Here is a 25,588-nt window from a genome sequence, read left to right on the forward strand (position 1 = left end):
AAGGAGGTTGTAGAGAGGAGGGTGCTGGCCTCTTCTCCCAAGTGACAGGGGACAGGACAAGAGGGAATGGCCTCAAGCTCCGCCAGGGGAGGTTCAGTCTGAACATTAGGAAAAAATATTTCATGGGAAGGGTCATTGGGCACTGGAACAGGCTGCCCAGGGAGGTGGTTGAGTCACCTTCCCTGGAGGGGTTTAAGGCACGGGTGGACGAGGTGCTAAGGGACATGGTTTAGTGATTGATAGGAATGGTTGGACTCAATGATCCAGTGGGTCTCTTCCAACCTGCTTATTCTATGATTCTATGCAAGTGCTCACAGTTGTGGTCCTCACTGATGCTTGCCTTGTTCAGTAACACTTAGCACGATGCTTAACCTAACAGTTCAACTACCATCAAGCACTTCAAACTTCATCACCCATCCTGCGAGTCTTGAAACATCTGTATTTTTCCCCTCAAACCTCTGTATCTTAACTGATGGGGTACTCACATTTCTGGGCTCATACACTCATCTAAGTACTGCAAATAAGACTGGTGATTGAAGTATTTTTCCCATGTTGTTCGCAGAAATAAAGCCTAACCAGGCTGCTTTGCAAGCAATAACTCTATGGCTTTCCCCTACCTTCAGAGGGTCCCGAGCAGAAGGTTTATCCAAGGCTGGTACTATATCCACATAGCCCCCTGCAATAGCAACTTCTCCAGTCTCTTTGACCTGTGGTAGCAGAGAAAAGTACATTAAAAAGGTAACATAATCACCAAAAGTCAAAACAGAAGGGCAAACAAAAAGCCCTCCTTACATTTTAAAATTAGAAATGATGAAAAGAGAAAAATAAAAGTTCTAGAGAAATACCTATCCAATAAATGCCTTGTAGTCTTGAGGCGAGTTAGTACACTATGTTTTGCATACAGCTCTTCGAACAGTAATTGTTTATTTCTTGATAAATTATACCAACATTCCTTGTTATTTTTCTGTTCACAAAATGTTAGAAGAACCTTACCTACCTGAAAATTTACCTCCAGTGTTATAAGTCACTGTTAATATTCATAAGTATTTCTGAGAAATACAGTGTTCTAAATTGTTTTCCCTTGAGGTACATACGTATTTGTCAAGAGTTCATCTACACAATTTCACTATCTCCAGGTGGCTCACCTTGCAACTTGCACTAGACAAAACAGTTCAAGCATTGTAAAACCAGAAAGACTACAAGAAGGAAAATTAAATATAGCTGAATTCCCTTCTATTTTATTTTTTTTTTAAATAGTTAAGTCAGTGAATAAAATTGGCTTCATTTTAGCATTGTCTCTTTAAGAGTTCTGACAGTGTGACTTATGACAGCAAATAGAAAACAGAAAAATGATTGACTCGTAATGCATGCAGAGTATTATGTAAGAAGTAGCCAAAGTGGAGGAATACCCAGTATCACAGCTTGGCTTACTGAACAGGTGAAATTAATACAGAAACACTACATAACAACTACTACTCAAATCATGCCTAACAGCTCGTCACCCACTGCCACTGCACTTCAGACAATGCTGAAAATGGATTGAAATCATCATATCAAAGTTATACATTTACCTTTAGTTTGAATTATGCAGTTTATTACAAATGCAATGACGGCTTTACTTCAGACTGATCCAGCATGCAGAGTTCTGCACAATTGTAACCATTGAAACAAGGTGGTTTTCTAAAATCCTGTTATACATTGTAATTTCACTCCAAAATAAGTTACTGCACTTAGCAAAATCCCCCAAAACTCTATGTATTAGTAATGACTAACTCAAGCATAATAACAAACGCAGCTTTTAAACACACTAAAACATCCCACTCTGTTTACAAATTCCAAAGGGCTTGGAAGCATGTCATTTACTCTGTTAAATTTACACTGTACATGGAAACCCTCAAAAATAAATAACTGAAGCCTATAAATTCTGTCAGGACTGCATGGTAGAGTTTTTTAAATAAAGCTATGCCATCTCCAGTACAGTGATCTCCAATGTTCATTTGGGGCATTAAACTATCTTGTTTACTACTATGTTTGTACATAGAGGCCTCAATGTTGTTATCCTTCTTAAATTTTATAGCTGCTAACTCTCATTAGATATGCAAACAAAATCTACCTCTTTCAGTCAGTCAACACTTATTCTACAAAGCTGTATTCCTGTGGAAATAGCAATCATATTTCCTTACGGTGGCTCTCCTCACTTGATTTTGCCTGTCCAATCCTTCCTGCAGCTGCAACTATCCCTGCTGCTGTACTCACTAATCAACAGCTGCCTATATTTTTAGAGATGGAGCTACAAAACTTTGGCCAGCCACTGCAATATAAATTGCAACTGCATAAGCAAACACATATTGGCAAATACCAGTAGCAAATCATGCTTTTAAGAAAGTGATAATGTTATAGAATGTTACAATAGAATAAATAAGAATTTACCCTTAGCTCCCAGTACGCATTCTGCTAAGTATAGGTGAAGATTACAGGACAACCACATAAAATGCTAACAGCTACACCAAAGAAAATATGCAAAGAACTGAAAACTCTGTTTTATTGTAATTCCTATGTCCAACTGCAATGAAACTTTCATTTTTAAGTATGTTGTTCTGTGTAAACACAGCTTAAGCCTAACTCAATTTATCCTAAGTTTCTTGAAGTTCACCTGTACAAACTGTCCGTGGTTAATTTAAGATAAAAAAATGTTAAAAAAAAAGACACACACGCAATATTGTCTTTAACTGCATAAAGTAAGTACAAACAATGCTGCCCTGAAAACAACTACTTTTTGCTCTTCCGCATCAGACAAACACAGAAAACGCAAAGCAACGAAATGAGTTATTGCATTATTTAATATAAGGAATGTATTATAGAAGTCCTGTGACTATAATAGCAATATTATTGGAATCTTAGCAACATCATAAAATAAGCAAGAATATTTCATTCTATTCACTTCATTTCTCTACAAAACCTTCTTTAACGGTGTACTTGAAGAGCCACTTTTTTGATTCAGCCCATACTCCCAGTCTTTTAAATAACACATCTTTCTCTAAGGCCCACAATGACAAGTGTGTTCTGACCTTGGTCTGAAAATGGATTCTATTTCCTTCTTTCCACATTTCTGTTTGTAATGTTTGCCCCGGAAAGACTGGTTTAGCAAAGCGAACCTGGAAAAAGGAAGGGAAAAAAGAAAGAAGTAGGGGTATATTCAGATTTGTTTTATGTACATGCAGAGCTTAAAAGCACAGGCTCTATTGAAATGATAAAAAAAAAGAGAAAAGAGAAAAATCAGTCTACCAGCAATATAGAAAGCCTAAATATTTAAGTGCACACACTAGATATAGGCATTAAAATGCATGCAGCAATAAATAAAAGCTGTTGTGGCAGTTGAGACAATGCAAAAGCCTTTTCCCACCCTAAAAAAAAATTTTTGGCACTAAAACCAGAAAAATCAACAAAATTAAGTCCAGAGAATGAATAAACAGACCTTGATCGCCTTGAATCTGTTCACATCATTATTTGCAAACTGCTTCAAAACGTTTCTAGCAGCAAACCCAAAGGAGCACAGTCCATGAAGTATAGGCTTCTTAAATCCTATTTCAAAAAGTAACATTTTAGTTAGGAGCTTGCATGTTGCTTCTACAAATATTTTACTCATAGCATTTTCCTCCAGTAATGTTCTTAAGCTTTTCTCCTTTAAACCCTATTTATGTCACTGAAAAAGTGTCTTTTACTGTTTATTACATCCTCCGCTTTTAGGTGAAGGAGGGTGCTCACTGAGAACTGGCATTCCAACACTGCCTATGCTATAGGACTCACAAGTAGAATTAATCCCTGCGTGTACAGGTGAAAAAGCAAAAAACAAGGAGATTTGCTGATTTAGTGTATGCACACAGGTATGCCACATACACAGTTGCACAGAAGTATGCATATCAAGGCTAAGAGGGTAATGATTAAAAAGCAGTGACAGATAATTTGATGCTTCCCATTTTTAATTCCTATTCATGGTGGCTGGAAGCCTTCCAATACAGGGCACACTACAGGAATAACTTTTCTTTGTTTAGAAGTGGAAAACAACATGAAAAGATTTCAGGCATTCTGAACACATCTAAGTGGAAAATTAAAAAAAAAAAAAAAAAGGAAAAAAATGTACAGTGTTTTGTTCATACTGACATTTTTGGTCAGGTTTCCTTGCACTTCTATGCTTTGGAGCAGAAATTGAACCTTGGCGGGGGATAATCTCTGTGTTAGTGCTGAATCTTCTTCCAGTCCTGTCAAAGTCTGACAAAATAAACCTTTGAAAACTGGCCTGAGATTTACTAAAGTGCAACAGTTAAGTTTTAAAGATGCTGCTTGTACTGAGTATGTTCTGATCTCTGAACAGGTTGCTCTGACCTGACACAGTAGATGAACCACAATTGATTCCAATTGCAAAAGCCCATGGGTTCCAGACAGATCTGTCCAGCTTTGGCCCTGAAACCAGTTGCTTTGCCTGGAACTCATCTGTCACTCTTGTCTGCCAGAGCCTGCTTTTCCCTGACCCCTAAACAACACCTCGTAGCACCTACACAGCATGAAAAGCATGAAAACCGATGGGAATAAAAAAAAAAAACAAAAGCAAACCTAAAACCAAACAACAATAAAGGAGGAGTCAGGAGAAAGTCTAGCATGCAGAGAATTAGTATGTATTAGTAGAAGAAGAAGAAACAAAAAAGCCACTTGGAGTTAATGCTGGGAAAGACGGGAATTCTGATATATGGCCAAAAGGGAAGACAAGAGTAGCAGGAATAAGAATGAAAACCAGAAATTTTGACTCATTAGGTGAGGAGAAAAGAAGTGAAGGAAGGATAGGCTAACAGGAAGATGAGTCTATTTTCTCTGCTTTAAGTATTCCACTCAGATTATTCTGCCATTTCTTTCCCATTCTGTAGCAACATTTAGCTCTTCAAAAGCTTAGTTCAATTCACCATGCAGAAAACCAAAAGCCACCACTATTTTCAGACCTCAGAAACAGATAAATATATATAGTGCTATTCTCCCCAGTATTTTCTTTATAAAGCTAATGCATACTCAAAGAAATCCATAAGGCAATCAAATTACTTTTTATCCAGACTGAAATGAAAACAAAGTAAATGTTGCTTTTAGTATCTAACATTTCAGAACTACTGGCAAGCTAGAGGAATAAAGGCACAAGAATATTAACAGGTGTTTTCATGTAGTGTATCTTCCCCGATACACTACCCACAGGAAGGCTTAACAATAATCTTGGAACAACCTGAATGAATTACAATGAATGCTCACATCCAGTGCACACTAGTGAGAGCCAGTCAAAGAGAATATTTGCAAAGATTAAAGAAAAGAAGCTGTGTGAATACGCCCAAAAGGAAAATGCTTTTGTATAACTAGAGGAAATAGTACTGAAGTATCTCCACAACAATTCTCTTCTTTGTTGGAAACTACATATAGGTATTTGAGAGGAGACTGCCACACTTCCAAAATCCAGCACAATAGTTTTCTGTCCAGACAGACTACCTGATCTACAGACTTAGTTTCATTTTCACTAAGTCTAAGTGCCAGTGCTCTTTGTGTGAGCAGGTAGAAAATTTCTACTCTTCTTTTCTAAGGTTTTTTCTAGGATTATCATCATCATTTTAAACACTGGAGTTTCAATTATAAACATGTATTTTTCTCCTTCAGCATATTCAATGGTAATGGGGTGATTCCATCTAAATATTTATCCAACATCATCAGCCAAAGAAACAAACAAGGGAAACCTCCTTATGGACTCTGCTATTTTACTATCATTATTTATTAAGACAAATTTATATAGAATTATACAAAACAAAGCTAACAATCAGCATCTGATAATGAAAGGATATGATTTTTGGAAGTGTGTTAAATGTGACCTGAATAAAGAAACACAGTTCTGTTCTTTTCACCTTGGTAAGAACAACATAAAATGATACTTAGCTGTCACCAGAAAACTGCTGACCAATTATTACAGATCAGAATTTTTCATATAAGTTTTATGATGACAGCATACATAGCCAGGAAAATTCCCTAAGTAAATTAAACTGCTGATTTGAGTAATTAAACTATCTATTAGCAAGGCCTGAAAAGAACTCCAAAAAATAACTTTACAACAGAAATCTGAGACAACAGACCCTTCTTTAGTGATTACACCTCTGCCAGAATCAGTCAACGTAGCCTATTGCCTGTTGCTTTGGTATGTAGCATTATATACCTGAACAAGCCACCGTGCTAGCAAGAGGTAAAGATAATTTTACAGGTAAGACGTGCTAAAAAACTCTCCCTCTCCCATCCTACTGCGATTAAGAAAACTACACAGAAGCACAAAAAATTCTACTGACACCAATACAATCTCAAAATTATTTAGGTGGAAAGAATTATCTATCAAAGAACTTCTGGAATTCCTTCTGAAGCTTTTTATAGGTAGTTATTTATGCTTATGAAACAGAGGTTGTAAAAATGGGATAGTGGAAACAAATAAGCTCTGAAAGGAAAACAGAGTAGGCAGCAGGTTTCCACTGTGGGTTTCTAATCTAAGCACAATTCTGCATTCCTAGCTACAAGAAGCAATGCTTTAAAGTGAAGCATCACACAGAACTTTGAAGACATCTAATGGTGACTTTATGAACAGCTATAAAAAACCTGTTTTCTCCAGACTGAAGTCATAAAGACTACTTACAAAAAAAAAAAGATTAAAAATGCATTTGCATCATGCTTCATTCAAATATTAATATAATTATATTTCTCAGCCCACCTCCAAGAGCAGCAAAACTTGGATCAACATGTAAAGGATTCCAATCCCCACTGAGTCGATATAAGGCAGCCTGCAAGAAACAGAGAAAGAAAAATGGGAGGATAGTTGTGTTTGGCAGGAATTAACAGGAGTCACTCAAAAACATACGATAGATTAGCAAACTGACCAAAATGTATTTTAATAGTCCTTAGACAACATATTCTTCAATAACGCAGCTAAAAGAGAAATTAAATGTTATTGTGCAGATAAACCGCTGAAATTCCAGTGAAATGTGCTGAGAACTGTGCATGGTTTTGGTACATATAATTTTTTTAACGGAAGGAGAAAACAATCTATTCTGCTGATATAAAGATCCAGCTTCACTAAACTCTGGCAGTAACACATTTTTTAGAATTTGTCCACAGGTTCTTTACCTTGAAGAGGAATTTTGAAGAGTGCCCTGGCACAACAGATTCATCCACAATTTAAAAAAATACTACAGAGAAAAAAAATTATTTTTAAACAAACACAAACTACCACGCTTTTTCAACATTTGATTAATTTTACAGATCAGAAATATCCTTGTCCTTTGTTTGCAAAAGTAACATGACCAACTTAAGTGTGATATACGTTTCTCTTAGCAGCTTCTTGGGTAGCTTGTCCCAATATTAAAATCAAACAAACAAAACACCAAAGTAACATGCCAAGCTTTCTGCTTCATGTTAAATATTCTCTTTCACTAGTAAAAAGTAGCGAAATGCAAATTTAATGTATTGTATATTCTGAGAATGTGAATAAACCTGAAAAATTAAGAAGACTATGGCTACTGTACTACAGTTTTCTGTCTCTGTTTGGCCTTAGCACTTTTGTTATCAAATCTTATATTTGCTGTATGTGCACAGTGCACAGCAGTCCACAATACGAAAGGCATGACAAGGCAGTCCGTGCAACTTTCTGGGCTGAAATATTATTCCATGGGCATCAGATTCCAGTGAAATCCAGTGACTAAATGATTGTGGAGTACTCTCTAGTATGACATTCCCAAAAGAAGAAAGTCAGTACATCACATTAACTAACATATACAATCTGAACATGAATTTAATTGAGAAGAGCTTTTAACAAGAAATAAAATTTTATTTTTATTGACCACATTATTGGCCTTAGAACCCCTTATCACTGAACTTTTACTCCCAGCATTTTGGACTGGGATCATAAAAAATGGTATGAGTTTACCCAAATAAGGCTAAACTGCAATAATGAAGATAACAGATTTCTCAAAGGGAAAGGAAAAAGAAAAAAAAAAAAAAAAACCCCAAAACCCCAAAAGATCCTCCCAAAGGAGTTCTCCAATTCTCTTTTATTTGTCCCTCATCAATACAGCAAGTGTTTTGAGTCTCAGTGATGGTGGAATGTAGAAGAGCTTGTCACTGCTTTTGTGTGTGAGAGTTGGATACTCTAAATGGAGCAAGAAGAAAATCCTAAACTGCACCATCACTTAACCATGTAAATCTTGGAGAGGCAAGGACTTAGCAAATACTTTTCCACTGCTGCTTACATTGCTGTTTACTCTTTTTGAAACACTTTTCCTTTTGAAAACAAACATGTATCAGTAAGATGGTGTCACTGAATCTGAAATTTTCAACTGTAATTCTACTTTCACCCAAAATATAAATCTATTATAACTTTTCTTCATAATTACCTTCTAACTGATCCTACAAATTCTTAGGAAATCAGTAAAGACCGAAAATTGCATACTAATGTAAGACTACAGTTCAGACAGATCCAAGTCTGACATTCCAAAAGGGATAAAGATGAGGGCAAATACTTTGCTGAATGAACAGATAATCTCCAAATAAAACTTAGAGCATCACCAAGAATTTTGTTCTTTATTCATCTCACTTGGTGAGAAGAATAAAGTCAAGATCTCCTGTAGATAGTATCCTCCAGTGCCAGGACTCTTTAGCTAGGAATCTACAAGCCAAATCAAGTCCACAAGAGCAAGTCAAATAGACTGCCAAGTGATCCTACACCACAGAGATCTTCAATGAAGGGGGCGCCCAAAGGAGTGTGTGGTGAAACACACAGGGCTGGTTGAGTTTGGAACAGGAAAGCAAACTGAGGTAGCATAAATGTTTACAATCTACTACACCACAAAGGCAGCTGGAGTAAAATGATCAGTGGGAATAGACAGCTGGAGATGGGCTAACAATTATCACCCACAGAGAGCATTTGAACCCGTCACTTACTGTTCTCTCTTATCTCAGTTCTCACACAAATAGAAGAAAAACGGGGAACTAGGAGTGCCACCACACTCCCACTCACACATGAAAAAATCCCATAGCAGCAGGAGTTCAGAGAAGAACATGCACATGCTGCTCTTCTGACTTCCTGTACCTTCACCTGTCCCCACTCTTCCCCTGAGTAATTGTTAAAACTGTTTTCACTGTTGAAAGGTAGAGATGAGCAGTTCTGATGTACGAGCTTCTTTGCTAAGAGCTGTCTAAGACCTTAATGCCACCAATATCAAAGTTATAACAATATGAAAGAGACTTAGTGAGGAACAGACCCTTAGCTCCTTCTTTAAAAAAGTATAAAAACTGGCAATATATATGGAGTTGCTCTTGCCAGAATTCTACGAAGTAAAGTATCACCATTACTGAAGTTTTCTTTCCGTACAGTCTAAAAACCTAATGGCAAATCACCACTCCTGAAAACCAGAAAATAAAAATCACCATATGTGAAATAAATTAATTATATAATTAAATTACTTTTTAACAAAACTGAAATTCTAAGGCCTCGCTTCCATTTTTCTATTAATTTGAATTTTTAGAAAAGGTGTCAGAAGCCAGCATGAAGGTGCTGTTATAATAGACTTTGATTCAACCCAAATAACATTTAGTTGTAGCACCTGAAAATTCTATTTATGTATGACAAAAAAAGGCAAATTTATGTTTTAAGCTCAAATCTCAAAATCTAGCTATGCTGCTGTTGCTTACTAAAGCTGTAACATGAACTAGCCATTTATTTGGGGTGATAATTAGGACTACTTGGGAGACAATACTCCTATCAAATGCTTTTCAAAATTACTGTAGTGAAAAATGTTTGTTCTTTGCTAAGAAAAATGTAGTATTTAGGAAATAACTAGGTTCAGAAAATTAAATGTGGTCAACGTATCAAGTAAAACACTGATGCATGAAAATGGCAGGTGACACCTGCCTTTTTGTACATGCAACAACTAGAGTGGCACTGGTCACAGCTAGAAAATACACCAGCTGAACTGAATAAAACAGTTACACAGGAGGTTATTTCAGATTCAGTGGAACCAAGTCAGGTCTGCCAAAAAACTACTTTTTATTTACCACAGTCTTTGGAATGACTTCCTTATATAAATTACATTCTTCATGAGAACAGAATTGTTTTATAATCTTGTTGGATCTACTTTCTATATTCCTCAAATAATGACATTTCCTGAAGTTTGAGCGATAGGATTTAAAAAAAACAAAAACAAAGAAACCCTGATGCATCCTTGGAGGATGACAACAGTCAATTCATGTGGTACATTAAGCTGAAGTCAGTCATAATATGGTTAGATTGTTCTCCGATTAATAACACAAACTGTCAAGTCTCATTTCCTAACAATTTAGGAGTTCTGCCAGGCCACAAAAGAAAAGGCGATATCCAACCTGTCTGTGCCAATTTTTCAGTCTGGCCTGCAGACTGCAATAAAGGTCAGTAGTAAAGTTAATGAAAAAGGAAGCCAACTATCCATATATTTTCCCTACTAAGTGGGGAGAAAAAGCAGCTCTGCCCAAGAGCTTGTCTTTTCAAGTATATGTATATACACACACACATGTGTGCATACATGCACATACACTTTACATAACACCTAAATTAAGTAAGAGCGAGCAGTCAAGCAATCTCATGAAGAAAAAACAGTCACAAATCTCTAGGTCTACACATTTCTGTGAGCTCTGATTTACATTAGGAACAACGAATGTTTCCAGTTAAACTGGCAGTGCTGCTGCTTCCAGGGTTCAAATTTAGCACAGGACTTAAATAATTGACTGTACTTAAAATTAGGCAGCTACTCTTTGACTATCTGTGATGCCCATCTGCCATATCTTCTTTTTCAGTTAATTATCTCTGTAAGGGTAAGGAGAATCAGGAAATAGTGATTGGTAGAAAAATACACACAGAAAGATAAAAGGGCTATTTATTCCTCAAAGTAGGCGTATATGGAAAGTAAACAAGATAGATAGTTAAGTTGTTCCAAACAGTTTTCAATGACTAAATATGTTTTGTGGAAATCTGGATCACACGTGAGTTATTTTTTAACAAGACTGTAACTAAGAAGTACAAGGGTATTGTTACCTGTACTACCTTAGGTTTGCAATTACACGTTCTTAGTGGTCTGGACTATCCAGACACTACCATATTCACTACATACTTTTGAATCCCTCAAGAATAAGAATTACTAGAATGACCAATTAAAACACCTCTACATACACAGCTATAAACAGGAATAGGCATAATAGGTATAAAACAGCATTACACCTTTTTTCATCCTTTCTCTCCCCACATTATTAGTGTCTTTACTGTTTAGCCTTACTACATATTTTTTAAATTTAAAATCAACTTCTGTATTCTGGTACAGCCTTCATAGAACATCAGCTATTTTTCAGCAGCATGGTAAATCTACAAAGCAGTCTTTGCTTTAACAGTGCCCCACTTAATCAAAAGAGAAAAAAACCACTTTGGTTTGGGGAACTTCAAATGGAATAAGAATTTTTATATCCTTTACTAAGACATGCATATATAAGAGGAGAAAACAAAATTTGGTAATGAAGAGCACCCTGTTTAAATGAAATGACTGCCAGGCTTGCTCCTGTTCTTCTTTTATCATCCTACTACACAAAGTTCTAGCATAATCCAAGCCCTCAACTATTTTTCAAATGTGCCATGACTAGAAATTTGTATTCTGATCTTCTCAACAAGAATAAACACAGGGGCAGGAGGAACAGGGGACAGGGACAGAATGCGCCCACATGTGTGTATTTATAAAACTTGAATTTAGCCTCATAACACATAACAAACTCCTAAAGTAATTACTACTACTAATGCTCACTCACTATACAATTCCAAGGGTTCTATCACCATTGCATACTGAAATCTGTAGACAAATTAGGAAAATATTATCAAATCTTTGCAAAAGGCTTCACATCCCTTTGTTTGGCTCCTATCATCCTTTGTTGTTAAGCATACTTTTTTCTGGCATGCTTTCCCTATCTGTAAACTTACTGCAGCACTCCATTTTAGTCTGTTGTGAAACAAACTATTTATGTTACAGACAGGAAAAAAAAAATCACCTGAGGCTCTCAGGAGGCTCTGCTATTCTCTTAAGTTAATTTAGAAATACATGTTTTCTGGCAATGTTTTACTACAGTCTTTACAGAGAAAAAAAAAAAAAATTGGTCCTGAAACCATATTTTCCCCACCCATGCACAGGTTTTCATCATCTTCTCTCTCACATGACTTTATGGCACTCGTTCAAAAAATGACCTTAACTCAGAACACTCACCTTCCTTTAACATTTTTCTTCTAATCCGTTTAAAATAAGTATAAAATCTCTCCAAGGAAACAAACATAGACTGGAAATAACCAACTCTTTTTTTTTTAAGTAATGTTATTCTTTCTACACATATGTTCTCTAAAAACACACACAAACCTTTACAGAAGCTTAAAATGAAAAAACAAATTAAATCTATGTAGAATAAAAGATGAATTTTCACACTTAAGTACGCACACCCCAATTACACAGAAGCTTGTGAGGGTCTTATCACATCACCCACAAAGTAAAGCACTGACTCATAGTACTGAACCTGGCGACAACAGGAAGAAAACATTTTACAGTAGGTCTTAGTTCAATAATTCACTGGGCTGTTAAATGTTTCCCATGCACTTCTTTCCTTCCAAGATGTCTCCACAACTAGATTTGTGTATAATTGTCCGCACAATTGTTTCCAGTTAGATTAATAACTGCAGTTTTAGCTGCATTTCACACAGTGAAAAACTAAACTTAGGTTGCTGGAGGACAGCAGTATAAGCAAGAGGACCACAGGACAGAGAATTACTCCAGAAGGGATGTACAATACTGCAGTCTTATTCACAGGATGCTGAAGACACTACTTGAAACATGGCAGGTGCCAATTATTTTCTCCTTTTTCAGAGAAAACAGAAAAAAGCCATACTTTAGGAGAAAAACAAACCACTAAAAAGTAGCAATTTCTTTACACCCTGTCAGCCAATGCTTGATGTATACATGGAACACAAGGCTTTATGTACCTTGACTATTTTAAATTCTATCAGGTTAGTTGAGGTGTGAACTTACTGAATGTCTCCAAAATCATAGAATCATAGAATCATAGAATAACCAGGTTGGAAGAGACCCACCAGATCATCGAGTCCAACCATTCCTATCAAACACTAAACCATGCCCCTCAGCACCTCGTCCACCCGTCCCTTAAACCCCTCCAGGGAAGGTGACTCAACCACCTCCCTGGGCAGCCTCTGCCAGTGCCCAATGACCCTTTCTGTGAAGAATTTTTTTCTAATGTCCAGCCTAAAATCTCTGAATGAGTACAGAATCCTTGTATTCCATCAACCGGCCTTTTTTTTATGCTCCTCACTGTATTGCATTCTCTAAAATCACCATCAGATGCTATACACCACTGCTTTAAACACTCTCTGTACAATTAAAATGACTAAAACATTTATAAACATCCCTACTTTATAGACTGGAAACTATTAGACAGCAGAAAAGGTCATAACTGTCAGCAGCACAAGCCCATTTTGGTTCCCCAATTTAACATTTCAAGGCCTAATTCTGCAAAGCGCATCACATTTTGGAAGTACACTGTATAAGTTCAGAACAGAGCTCCTATGAATTTGTATTTCAGCCTCGGATGCTCAGACATCCCTCTTCCAAATTCTATTGTCTCATCCTATCAGCCACTGATTAAGAATCACTCATTTGGAATATCTGAGTAACAGCTGCCCACAAACCATAAGAATTTTATGGACAAAGCAAAGGAAATCCACTGTCAGAAAACTACAGCTTCAACCAGTCACTAACCGCGAGATCATTTTCCCCTCATTACGCCTCCACAGAACACAACTTCTTGCAACAAATAACATCGGAAAATTGACTTCATACACTACCTCAGCTCATGCCTAGAGCCCTCTTTTTGCTTTGCCTGTGGAAAGGGTTCTTGAAGGAAAGGGAGCATATCATTTATGCCTGCATGACTGCAGACTGCATCATAAGGCATTGCATGGAAAGGGGATTAAGACTACAAAAAAAGTAAGCTTTATCTGGAACTTTTCTCTTTTAAAGACTCTGCAACATTTAAAATATTATTTTCCAAAATGAAAGCAACTCAAAAATGACAGGATATCAAAAAGCTGTTACTCCAACAGACTCATATCAATCTGTCTCATCAGCTCTAACAAGGAATTTAAAAATTCATGAAAGTGAGGACAGTCAATTTTCCTGACCCTGGAAATCACACAGCAGGAATATCACATGTCTGAGATACCCTGTTTCTGTGGAAAAGTAGCTCTGGCAGAAATTCACATGTGATAGCTCACATGACATAGCTTTGCAGAGATTTATAGGAGGTAAAGTTGCATGTACACAGTTGATATCAAAGCGTGGTATGCTGTGACACCATGTTTTTCAAAATCTAAATGGTCTTTTCTGCCTCTTTGTCATGCCTTTTTATCCCTATCAATTCAAGTAACAAATACACAGAGTCAGAATTTAAAGCAGAATACTTTAGTGAAATGTATGCTACTGCTGCAAGCAAAGAGAATTTTTCAACTAGAAACGATTCCTTAAAATTATCAGACATTTTACTGATATGAGCTGACATTAACAAAAAATTGTAAGTTCTGCAAACTTCATATGTTACAGTTTTAATTTTTCAATACAGTAAAACAGGACAGGTAGCTTTCAGGTTCTGGAGGAACCCCAGAACAGCAAAACTGATATGACTTCTTTAACAATTCCATTTTATGGGCTACTGGGTTTATTTATTGTCACAATACTGTGCATTCTGAATATTAATTCTGATGTTTGAAGACAGAGAACAGTGCATTTCTTGGGAGGCAATCTGCACAACATCAAAACACTGTGCATTTTTCCACAACCAAACAAAAAAAAGAGCCTCACAGAAAGATACCAGCACACTCAAGACACCATATTTGTTTCCTTCCTCAAAAGTGACTTGGACATACATTATCCCCTTTAAATATCCACTGCAGTTTATTTTGTGTGCCATAAGAATATGAATTCTCAAGAAATCAACACATTCGGGAAGGGAGTGAACAGAAAACTCTACAGAGACAAAACTCTGCAGATACAGGTCATTCACAGCCTGTAATTCTTAACTGCATTAGGAACCACTCAGCAAAATCTGTTTGATTGATTAATGTATGGCCATGGTTTGAAAATCAAGAGGACAAGAGCAGCTCGGTAATACTGAAGCTCTGTAACTACATTAAACATTCATTGGGTTGAAATTGAAAAATTCGCTTCTTGCTAAATGGCTAATAGTCAAACATCCTGTAGAATTCTTGACGTTCTGTCAAATGGTCTATGTTATTGAAAAGATTTATGGTAGTGTATCTATCTCGTAAAGCACAGCTCAGGTTACAGAGAGAGAACAAGCTAGAAAAATACCACAACACATGCACATCTCTACAGGGCAAGGTGGAAAAAATGTCACCTAGTTCTTTGTGGAAAAATTCATGAACACACAGAAGAAATATTTCAGATCCTTCTTCAGCAGGATGCAAATTTTAAGCCTTAAAGCCTTTTAAAAGGTTGGGCACTTCTAAATTTTTCTTAACCATTCTTCATCTTTAAGCAACACTATGGTACTGCAACTCATTCATAAGCACTGGTTAATATTTAATGAACTTCTCAGGAATAGTCACAGGTTTGAAAGGGAAAAATGCTTTTATACTACCTGCTATTAGTCTTTCATACCACGCACCAAAAGGATTAGGTTTTTCTCTGTCAATGGCCACTGACATAACACAGTCATTTTTCAAGGAACTGCACGTGAGTGTACCCTCCACTCTGCTCAACAAACAGCGAAGGGCAAAAATCATTACCATCCCTTTGTTCCTAGTATCGCCTTCACCACCTAATGCTATCTCCTGTCTGAAAACATGCAAAACCCATTCTTCCACTTGGAAAAAGATTAACCCAGTGCAGCTGACTTGGAACTGGATGTAAATTCCAAGATAACAACAGTCACTGACTTCACTAAAAGAAAGGAGTCATCACTGTAAACGTTTTTCAGATATGCATGATGGTTAGCTTATCAAGAAATGCACAGATGATCACGTTATGGAAAGTCAGAGGGGGAAAACGGTAATTATGAAGAGCAGTTTAGCCATGTAATTGTGGTAACACAAAAGGTGCGTGGTGAATGTCACAACTGCCACTGGAAATTAATACAGCTCAAGTTAATGTAAATGCCATCTGCAAACTGACTTTCAGTCTGTCTCATACTTTATACTAATTCAATAGTTAAATGGCACCAATCATTCCTGCCAACATCTTTTTCATTTAAACACTAAGAAAAAATACTTCAGAAACTTTGATGCAATTTGTGTGCCAGCTTCCATTTTCAAAAAGGATTTTAGGCAGTTATGTGTCACTCCACAGATACATAAATGTAAAATCTTGATATTTCCCCAAGTTATCCTTCACATGAAAGTCTGTATTCCTGCCCATAAAGTTCCCAAGTTCTTACACATTCTCCCTTCTGTACACAGGCATAATCACTTAGGCACAGACGCTACTGAATAATTTGGCAGATAAAACTTCCGCAGATTCTCGAAGTCCACTGACTGTAGCTCCCTTAATATCTCATTAGAGAGGAATTCTGTATATATATCTACCTGTTAGAGTAAATCCTACGATAAAACAAGCATGGTGGCTATTCTGTGCCACTTCCTTTAATTCCAAAAATAAATATCCAGAAATTTCCAGTGCAGAAGCAGGTTCCCAACTCCTGCATTACAGGGCCACTACCATCTTCCTTTATCTCACGAACCTAGCATTTCATACACAGTAACAAAGCCAGACGTAAGAGTTTAAGGTTCAGAAACTAAGATTAGCTACTGGAATAATGGACCAGTCACGGACCTGGAATCAATCCCAATACAATCACACAAAGGGTAATCTGAACCAAGATATCAACATTCCAAGTAAATACTTTTAACTACTGAGACACTAGGCTAGCTGTATCTATCTAAAGTGCCGCTGCTAAAGAGCACCTTCAACTAAACTTAACTACCTCCCAGGAAAAAAAGTACTCTCTCACCATTCCCTGCTTCTTGTGTACCTCACCAACCTTTGTGGAAGCTTATTCAGAAGAATTAAGGCAACTGTTACCTCCTAGACCAGTGTTGTGAATTTTAGGATGCAGCGAGCACACCCATGACAGAAACAGAAACGTTGACCTAAGCTCTCTTTCCCATTTTAAGTGGGTAGGGCTAACATGGACTTCAAGTGCACCAATCAGCTGGATGAGACTCAAGTTTAATTACTCCATATATAATCAGAGGCTAAGCAGATAACACAGTTACCACAGTTAAATTGATGCTCAAAGTTTTAACAGCATCTCCAAAAGCTACAGCTTCCTGCTGTGACAAAGTTGCTTTTGAAAATACTAGTCAGTGTCTTAATACTGGTAGCTCCAAACCTTCCTGTCTTATTTGTCTGATGCCTGCACGTAATTATGCTTTTTTCCTTTTAACTTTTTATTTTATTTCAGGGTTTTGCCTACAGAAAGTACATTCCTGTGAAACAGGGAGGCTGTGGACAAATAGAAACACACCTGGATAGACATCTGTCAGTATTTTGGGTTTCCCCAACTACTACTAGTGCTACTACAGAAATAGAATTTTTTCAAAACTGTGAACTTCGAGTACTATTTTTTTCTCACTATGTGTTTGCTTGTACTATTTGTTGTAAATTCCATTTTTTTGAACCTTTTTTTAAACTACAACAGGATATAAATGTTTATTTCCTTCTTTTATGTTGAATTTTGGAATAAATTATAAAATCAGGCTTATGAAAAAACATTATAGATAGAACATTGAATACATTGTCATAACTTGGCACAAATTTTAGCTTCATGATATACATAGATACATATACACATCTATAAATACCTGAGGTATATTAGAAAATTTGAACTACTAGTGAACTCCATATAAGACACCTTTACCCAAACAAAACAAACATTTCCACACCAACAGCACACAAAATTTTACCTGATCAACAGTTGTGACATCAGAAACTACAGCATCAGGGGGTCTCTGGGGTGGGTTTGCTGTTACCTAAAACAAAAGTAGTAGTGTTAATATTTCACTGCAAAGATCTTTTATTCATACCCCTGCCACAAAATGTTAGGTATGTATAAAAAGAAACACCATTTACAAAGCCATTAAGGTTTCTCCTACCCTACATTTACAGACAAATAGAAAATTATATTTAGGCCAGAAAAAGTCTCTTATTAAGGTTAGCTTTACACAGACAGTGATCCTGAAGCATCAAGTCTGGCTAACAGTTATATGTTATAGCTGATCAGTTTGATTACATTTCTTCCAAACTACGCAAAAAACCTCAAGCTAGAATTACTCACTATGAAAAAAATAGTTGTCTGATAGAACTTCAGTGTTCTGGAACACAAACCAAAAATTAGCTTTTCAAGTAATACTTTAGAAGTGCAATGGAGTATAAAATTATTTACTACCTCACTCATGAACTACAGCGCTTTTGGTCTTAAAGAGCTTCCAGCTCTTTTTATCATTGTTTTGCACTTTCTTCCTCATTTTTGCAGTCATATGCTGTATATTGAGTCCCACATTACAGTAAAAAAACTTTTCCTTGGGTAATCTACAGCTTTATTATTCAATTTTGAAGATAAAAACTTTACCTACAGTCTGACAGAGAACATCTCAGATCATGGTAAACACAAAGAACACCACCAGTTCAAAACTATTAAAGTAGCTGAAATCTGGGAGTTTTTTCCCTTGTCCCTCTTGGATTTTCAAAAGAAAAAAAAAATTCCAAAGAAAAACTGGATAAACTCTAAAATGAAAGGAAGTATTGTGACTACACCTGCAGTAATCCTACTTAATCTTAGTTTGTGTAAACTCTACCAAACAAAAAAGAAATGAAAAGAAACTGAGTGCTGTGTAGTTTCTCATCTAATAACAGCAAAGGCCTTTTTCTTTTCATTAGCAGTACAGCAAAGCCACTTCTTGAGTGGAGGACCTGTTAACTCACTCCTGCTTCCGTCACTTCAGAGAACCACAACAGACGAACATCTTAACCAGCTTGATAACAACGTCACTACCTAACATGCTTTCAAAACAAGAGTGGCTTGCCAATCCATTTCCAGTTTGTTTAAAGACACTCAACCTGACCTTCTGAGCCATTAAGAAGTTAAAAATAGTGAACATATGAACAATTAAGGAAACCCCTGTGCCAGGAGGTCAAGAAAGCCCAGCTCAAGAGGACACAATCACTGTGTTGTCTTAACTAGATCATGTTTTGTTTTCTTCTATCACAAGAAGGACTGCTGCCTGAAATAGGTATTCTTTATATTTTAAAATGTAAAATAATTTATATAGCATTCCCATACCTCATTAAATAGAGTGAAGAAGTTGCATTTACTTAAAGTGCAAAGTTTAACAAAAAAGTGCCTAGGCACTACACAGCTCTCACTGATGACACCACTATAGATTAGCAACATTTGCTTTGAAGCACTGGGTTTTTTTTGTATTTTTTACATTAGCTATTATAAAATCTCATTACAGAAAAATCTAGGGTTACATCAGAGAACTTTACAGACTCTCTGCAATAATATTCCATAGATTTTTTTACACTACACATAGGCTTTTCTCATTTCTCCTAGAAGCAGCATGCGTTTCAAGATTTCATTTCTAAAGTTATACGTGGGAAAATGTCTGTATAACTGATAATATTTTTAAGTCAAAAGAACTTGTAAGTTTACATTCAAAAATTCCAAAGAACATTACCTGCAGTATTACAGACATATAAAGCCTAGGTAATTATTATAACTGAGGTTAAAATAGCCTTGATTCAATTGACTGTTTATTACTGTAGTGCCTGAAGGCTCTAGTTCATAATACAACATTTGGTCATGGCTGGTACTACACTACAGCGCAGTATTGAAGGAGATAACTGTTACATGTCAAGTACCTTAATAGCTATTTCATTTCGACATACACACTGTATGTTCATGTAACATTATTTGTCATTTGCTAACTCCCCCCCAGAATGTAGGGGCTCCACTCCACTGGAAGTGAGAAACTACAATGCTGTTTCTCTCCTCTTCATGATTTCCAAACCTCTTTCACTCAAACACATAGATTTATAAAGAGCTACACCTAGAGATCTCTTCTAGAAATTGCAAGTTCAAACCTAATACCACATAACTGAGTACTTGTCAGCTTTTCACCACACTAGTCTTTTCAGTAGAGCACCATCATGCAATATTAACACATACTCCAACCTATAAGCACTCAAGTAACACATGAGAAACAGGTTAGAAACAAAGCTTGAACAGTCTCTGCATAAATACACAAAATACATAAACTTCTTTGTCATTCTTATTGCTATGCTCAAATAACAGCAGACAAAAAAAATCTGCTGTTAATGCTGCATAAAATAGAGATAAAGTTCCTGAAATCCACTTGAGAAAACCAAAACTTGCAAATAAAAGCTTCTTCTCTGATCTTGTTCTGATCTAAGAGGTCTCTAAAATTGTTTAAGATCAAAAGTAGACTGAGAAAAAGAATCCTTTCCCAAGCTAACTTTCCTCATTTATTCATTTTGAGGAGTAACTAAATACATAAAATCAAAACATGTCAAGTTTCCTTTGTTTGCAAAGCCTACAATTGGGTTTCATAAAACCAAGAATCAATAAGACTTGCCAAATTGCACAGTTGAACTGATAGTTTTTTCCATCTGACCTACAGAAGTAGGATTTTAAGAAAAAAGTCCAGCCCAAAGTACAACATGCAGTATATATTACCATTTCTATGAAAATGATTAGGTCAAATTGGGTCTGATTACAGCCTGCTACACCATCAGTTTCAGAAGACCCTCTTCTAAAGGAACTAACATTAATCCTTTAGGGAGCATCTGTCCACAATGTGATACATTTTATATGAACACCAATTGCATTTTAACTTCAGACAAAATTTTCTAATTTTAAGTCCACAGATTCTAGATTTTTAAAATCGTCCAGAGAATCTCTACTTTCCATTGAAATACTCCATATCTTTAATTTCAACTATTTCAATGTAGCAATAGCTCATCAGCTCATGTTTAGCAGCTCACTTAGTCCCTAACTGTCACAACAAAAGCATTGGTTTCCCAGGCCCTGAACAGTACTTTTTCACTCAGGGTCTTTAATGAACACAAGTATTTAAATTCCATTTGAGTTTGTACTGCCACACTGCTCGAATGTTAGTTTATTCTTCCTAGTTGATTGAGTAAATATTTTTCATGCAGTGCAGACAGAAGTTTTTATGTGTTTTTTTTTAAACACTAATATGCATGAATTTACCTTGGCCTTTTCTGATGTTCTTTTTCCACCAAATCCTCCAGCTCCAACAAAAAACAGAGAGAACTGATTGAAACACACTAGGTCCTCTCCACAATAGGTATTCACTGAAAGACAAAAAGAGGAAGGTCATCTATTGTCTTTAATCTCCATTTTCATACAGCTAGCACACTGTTGTTAAAAGAGAAAAACTTCAGCTTCAAAAATGACAAAGATAATTTTAACAACTCAAGGAACAATGGTTACGCTTTCATGTTGCACTGTTGCAAGTCAATTCCTGACTGGTGAAGACTAATGATGTGTTTCAAATAACATTATCATTAATTTTATCTATATGAAAGCATTAAAATTAAAAAATGAGCTGATGAAATGCTGATGACGTTCTAAGTCCTAAAAATATTTGACAAGAGTGCTGAAATCAGTACTTATTTCGGTATCCCACACTGCATTAGCAATTTATTTAAATATGATAGAATTGTGCCATAAAATATTGTGTATTAGAAGCTATTAAGAACCCTCAGTGTATAAACCACATGGCCAACTCATACTAAAGGCAGAACTAGTGCCGTGTATGAAAACAGCTACAGGGCAAAATTTAGTTTAAGATCACCTGTTCCTTCTTTTGAAGAAGTTAAATGTCTTAAACTGAATCGAGATTCAGCTTCCTATTTCCAGTTCATTCCTACTCCACCACCTTAAACTTTAGACAGGCTTAATGTTAGTCAAGTATGGAAACGAAACACAGCTAGGAGGAACATGGGGACAGTAAAGACCTTTTTACAATTTTGTATGTACAGTGAAGGAATAAAAGCTCAACAGTGCTTAGAGATTTACTGCCTATTAATCTACTCTTGCAGCCTAATTTTCCAAGGAGCCTTGACATAACCAGACTTGAAGACATCAAAATTCTGAAAACAACAACTTATCAATTACCAGAGACATTCATAGAATCATAGAAGGGTTTGGGTTGGGTAGAACCTTACAGGTCATCTAGTCCAACCCTCCTGCAGTAAGCAGGAACATCTTCAACTAGATCAGGTTGCTCAGAGCCCCGTTCAATCTGACCTTGAACACCCCCAGGGATGGGGCATCTAACACTCTGGACAACCTGCTCCAGCGTTTTACCACCTTCGTCATAAAAAAATTCTTCCTTATATTCTGATCCTTAAACTTGGATACAAGGGGAAAGAAATGGGGTTTGGTTTTGCTTCATTTAGAAAAGAATAATGTAGGCATAAAAAAGGAACTCAGGACAAGCATCTAAGGACAGCTGCTTTGAAGATGAGTCTACGCAATGTACATATAACTAACCTTTGCAAAAACACCCCACAAAACACACACACACAAGGGTACACAGCCCACCTCACTGAAGGGTGGCAGAATCTAAAATGTCTGCCTTAGACAGGACTAAGTATTATTATTAAAGAACTTCGTTCTGTTTGCATAGTGCACTATTCAACCTATGTAGGAAAAAGCAAACCTTCCCCAAAATCTTTTTCCAAAGACAGCGTTCTTATTTCAGGACATTAATTGTCCAGGAAGAATTAAACTATACATTTACACAGCTATTGTTAATTAGCTGATTGCTCAACTTCCATTTAGATTCAATAAGCTAACAGTCTTTACTGTGGAAAGCTTGGCTCTTATAGGTACAGCTGGTTAAAAACTGAGCCTGTCAAATTTTACTGCATCCCTTCAAAAAATCATAAATCTTCTTACCATCTATAAGAACAACTGCTCCTGATCCTTTGTCAAGAACATCAGCCACAGTTGAAACTGAAGTTAATTGCCCTGCAAGAAAAGAAAAGCAAGTATGCATTGTAAGCTTTTGCTTCAGGAATAAAGCCCACAGATGTCTCTTTACACTTCCTTACTAACAATAATAATAATGGTAATAATAATAATCATATTAATAGTCACAGTAACCACAATCATCGTGATTATTACAAAAGTGTCTTGGATTTTCAGATCTTGGTTTGCAGATGTGAAGAATTATTTTTAGGTTTAGGTGTTATTTTTTCAACAGAATCTTGCTGTAGTTTCTGCATTCAGAGCTAAACACAAATCACATTTCAGACTCAAACATATTGCTGACTTCAAAGATAGCTCAAGTCACTTTTGTCCACAAATGTCAAGAGGACTGAGACAACTACTGTTCTACAGCAGAGCAGTTCAGCTCAAGGCCTGAGCCTGTGGTTTTATGAAGTTTGTTTCTAAACAGGTTATTGCTCTATAGAGATATGTAATCACATGTATCTGCACAATCAACCTATGGAATGGAAAAATAAAAAGCTGTATGATGAACTGGCAATCCATTATTAATTACACATTTCTTTGAAATTATTATAGCTTTCACACATCTCATCTTTTTTTTTTTTTTTTCCAAGAAGAAATGACGCCACTTATGTATGGCTTGCAAGTTGGTTTTTTTTTTCCCCTTCTACAATCTGGAAAAAAATTTTAATAGCTGAAGAATGGAGAAACCCAGACACTGCATGCATATCCTGAATGAGTCTAACAAACACCTCTCAAGTGCTGTAAATTGGGAAAACATAGACATCTGTGAAAACAACTTGCTACTACAGTAACAAATATCTTGAGAATTTTCAGGGGAAGAAAAGTAATTGTTTTTACGCTCCTCATCAAGATGCCCATTTGTCCCTAACATACATAATTTAAATCTTGTCCCCTTAAAGGCACACATATATGACCAATATTGAAGAATTTTTAGGCAAATTACCCCAAGAGTTCTATAATACAACCTTATAGAAAGAATTTGAAGTTCTACTAGTTAGTATCAGATTATGAATAATACATCAGCATGTAGTGCATTTGCTTATTACATTAAAGATTTGGTATGAGTTTACTAAGTATATAATAGAAAAGCAACACCTGATCCCAAGGACACAGTTTCAGAATTTCTTCAACACCACAACAGGTTTCCCCTCTTCTCCACCACCCCTTGTAAAAAGAACGTGCAAAAAATCCGCAGTTGGAAACAGAGCTTCCCTATTTCCATTTGTAACATGGCTACAGGAACTGCTGTCACAGTGAAAAGCAAATTGGCAACACAAAATGACTGACCTGAAGTTGGCAGTGGTTTATACAGTTCCAGATACTGCTCACCATGAAGCATCTATGTAAAGAAAAACAGCACTGTAACAATAATCAATACACTGCTTCCCTCATCACAACTGCAAGCAAATACAGTTATTTTAAATATTATTCAGCACAAAAAATAATAAAACGATGCTGCAACTTTTGTGGTTTGTTTTTCCATTTTCATCCCCAACAGAAAATACTTCCAAAGAAATCTTTTAACTTCTGTGGTTTAATAAAAGTACAGTAAGAAACAATAAAATTTAATAAATTGATCATTCATACCATCTCAGGAAAACACTATTTCCCTTTTCTAGGACAAAGGGTACTTCTTAATATTACGAACATATTAATAAAAATCACCTTATAGTTGTTTAAAGCACAAACAAAATTAGATACTTAAATCTTCCATACCTTAGCAAGATCAATATTTAATCCTGGAATAGAAGGAACACCATCAAACATCGAAGTCTGAGCAGGAATTACTCCAAAGCTAGGTAAACAGCAGAAGTCTTCACTTCCTTCAAAGAGAAATTTTAGGTGATCTGGATCCTTAGTTGACATTCCCACACCAAGGGCATACAGAATAGGCTCTAAGTGAGTATATTTATACACATTGGTAGACAACTGCCGCCCAACAAAGCCCGCCTGGAAATTAAAAGTCAATATAAAGTGTAAGTTCATAATTGTTCATATTGCACTTGCATTCTTTCTATAATTCTCATATCAAACAAAATTAATGTTTCAGCATCTTCTTTGTAGTCACATGTAAACATAAATTACGAGCCATAAATATACCATAAAATACTAATATGTTTGTTTACAGTACAAGCAACCTTAATGTAATGCAAGTCTTGCTGCCAGCAATTTATTTCAAGAATTAGTAGTAAAATTTCATAGAGCTCTGCTCCCAGCAATGGATAAGAATTCCTCTAAAAGAAACCACGAAAGAAATAGTTAACATTATAATGAGATGGGAACGAGGAAAAATTATCTATCATAGAGCAGGAGACAGAGCAAAACCACAATGTCCAACTAGACCCAACCCGAGCCCCTTTTC

At 36.2% G+C, this 25,588-nt stretch overlaps 1 protein-coding gene across 3 annotated transcripts in view; it reads right to left on the bottom strand.

The window, feature by feature from the left end:
* HSD17B4 (hydroxysteroid 17-beta dehydrogenase 4) overlaps positions 1-25,588 on the bottom strand; it is a 201,307-nt gene that overhangs the window by 13,577 nt on the left and 162,142 nt on the right. For all 3 annotated transcript variants that reach the window (XM_069880538.1, XM_069880536.1, XM_069880537.1), the window contains 9 exons: positions 24,943-25,176; positions 24,514-24,565; positions 23,149-23,220; positions 21,433-21,536; positions 18,104-18,169; positions 6,773-6,842; positions 3,476-3,582; positions 3,069-3,155; positions 618-707 (listed from right to left, as the gene is read on the bottom strand). In XM_069880538.1, the coding sequence (XP_069736639.1) occupies positions 618-707; positions 3,069-3,155; positions 3,476-3,582; positions 6,773-6,842; positions 18,104-18,169; positions 21,433-21,536; positions 23,149-23,220; positions 24,514-24,565; positions 24,943-25,176 (882 nt within the window). The remainder of the gene's footprint in view (positions 1-617; positions 708-3,068; positions 3,156-3,475; positions 3,583-6,772; positions 6,843-18,103; positions 18,170-21,432; positions 21,537-23,148; positions 23,221-24,513; positions 24,566-24,942; positions 25,177-25,588) is intronic.

Source organism: Phaenicophaeus curvirostris, chromosome Z, assembly GCF_032191515.1.
Source record: "Phaenicophaeus curvirostris isolate KB17595 chromosome Z, BPBGC_Pcur_1.0, whole genome shotgun sequence".
In the NCBI taxonomy this organism is placed as follows: Eukaryota; Metazoa; Chordata; class Aves; order Cuculiformes; family Cuculidae; genus Phaenicophaeus; species Phaenicophaeus curvirostris.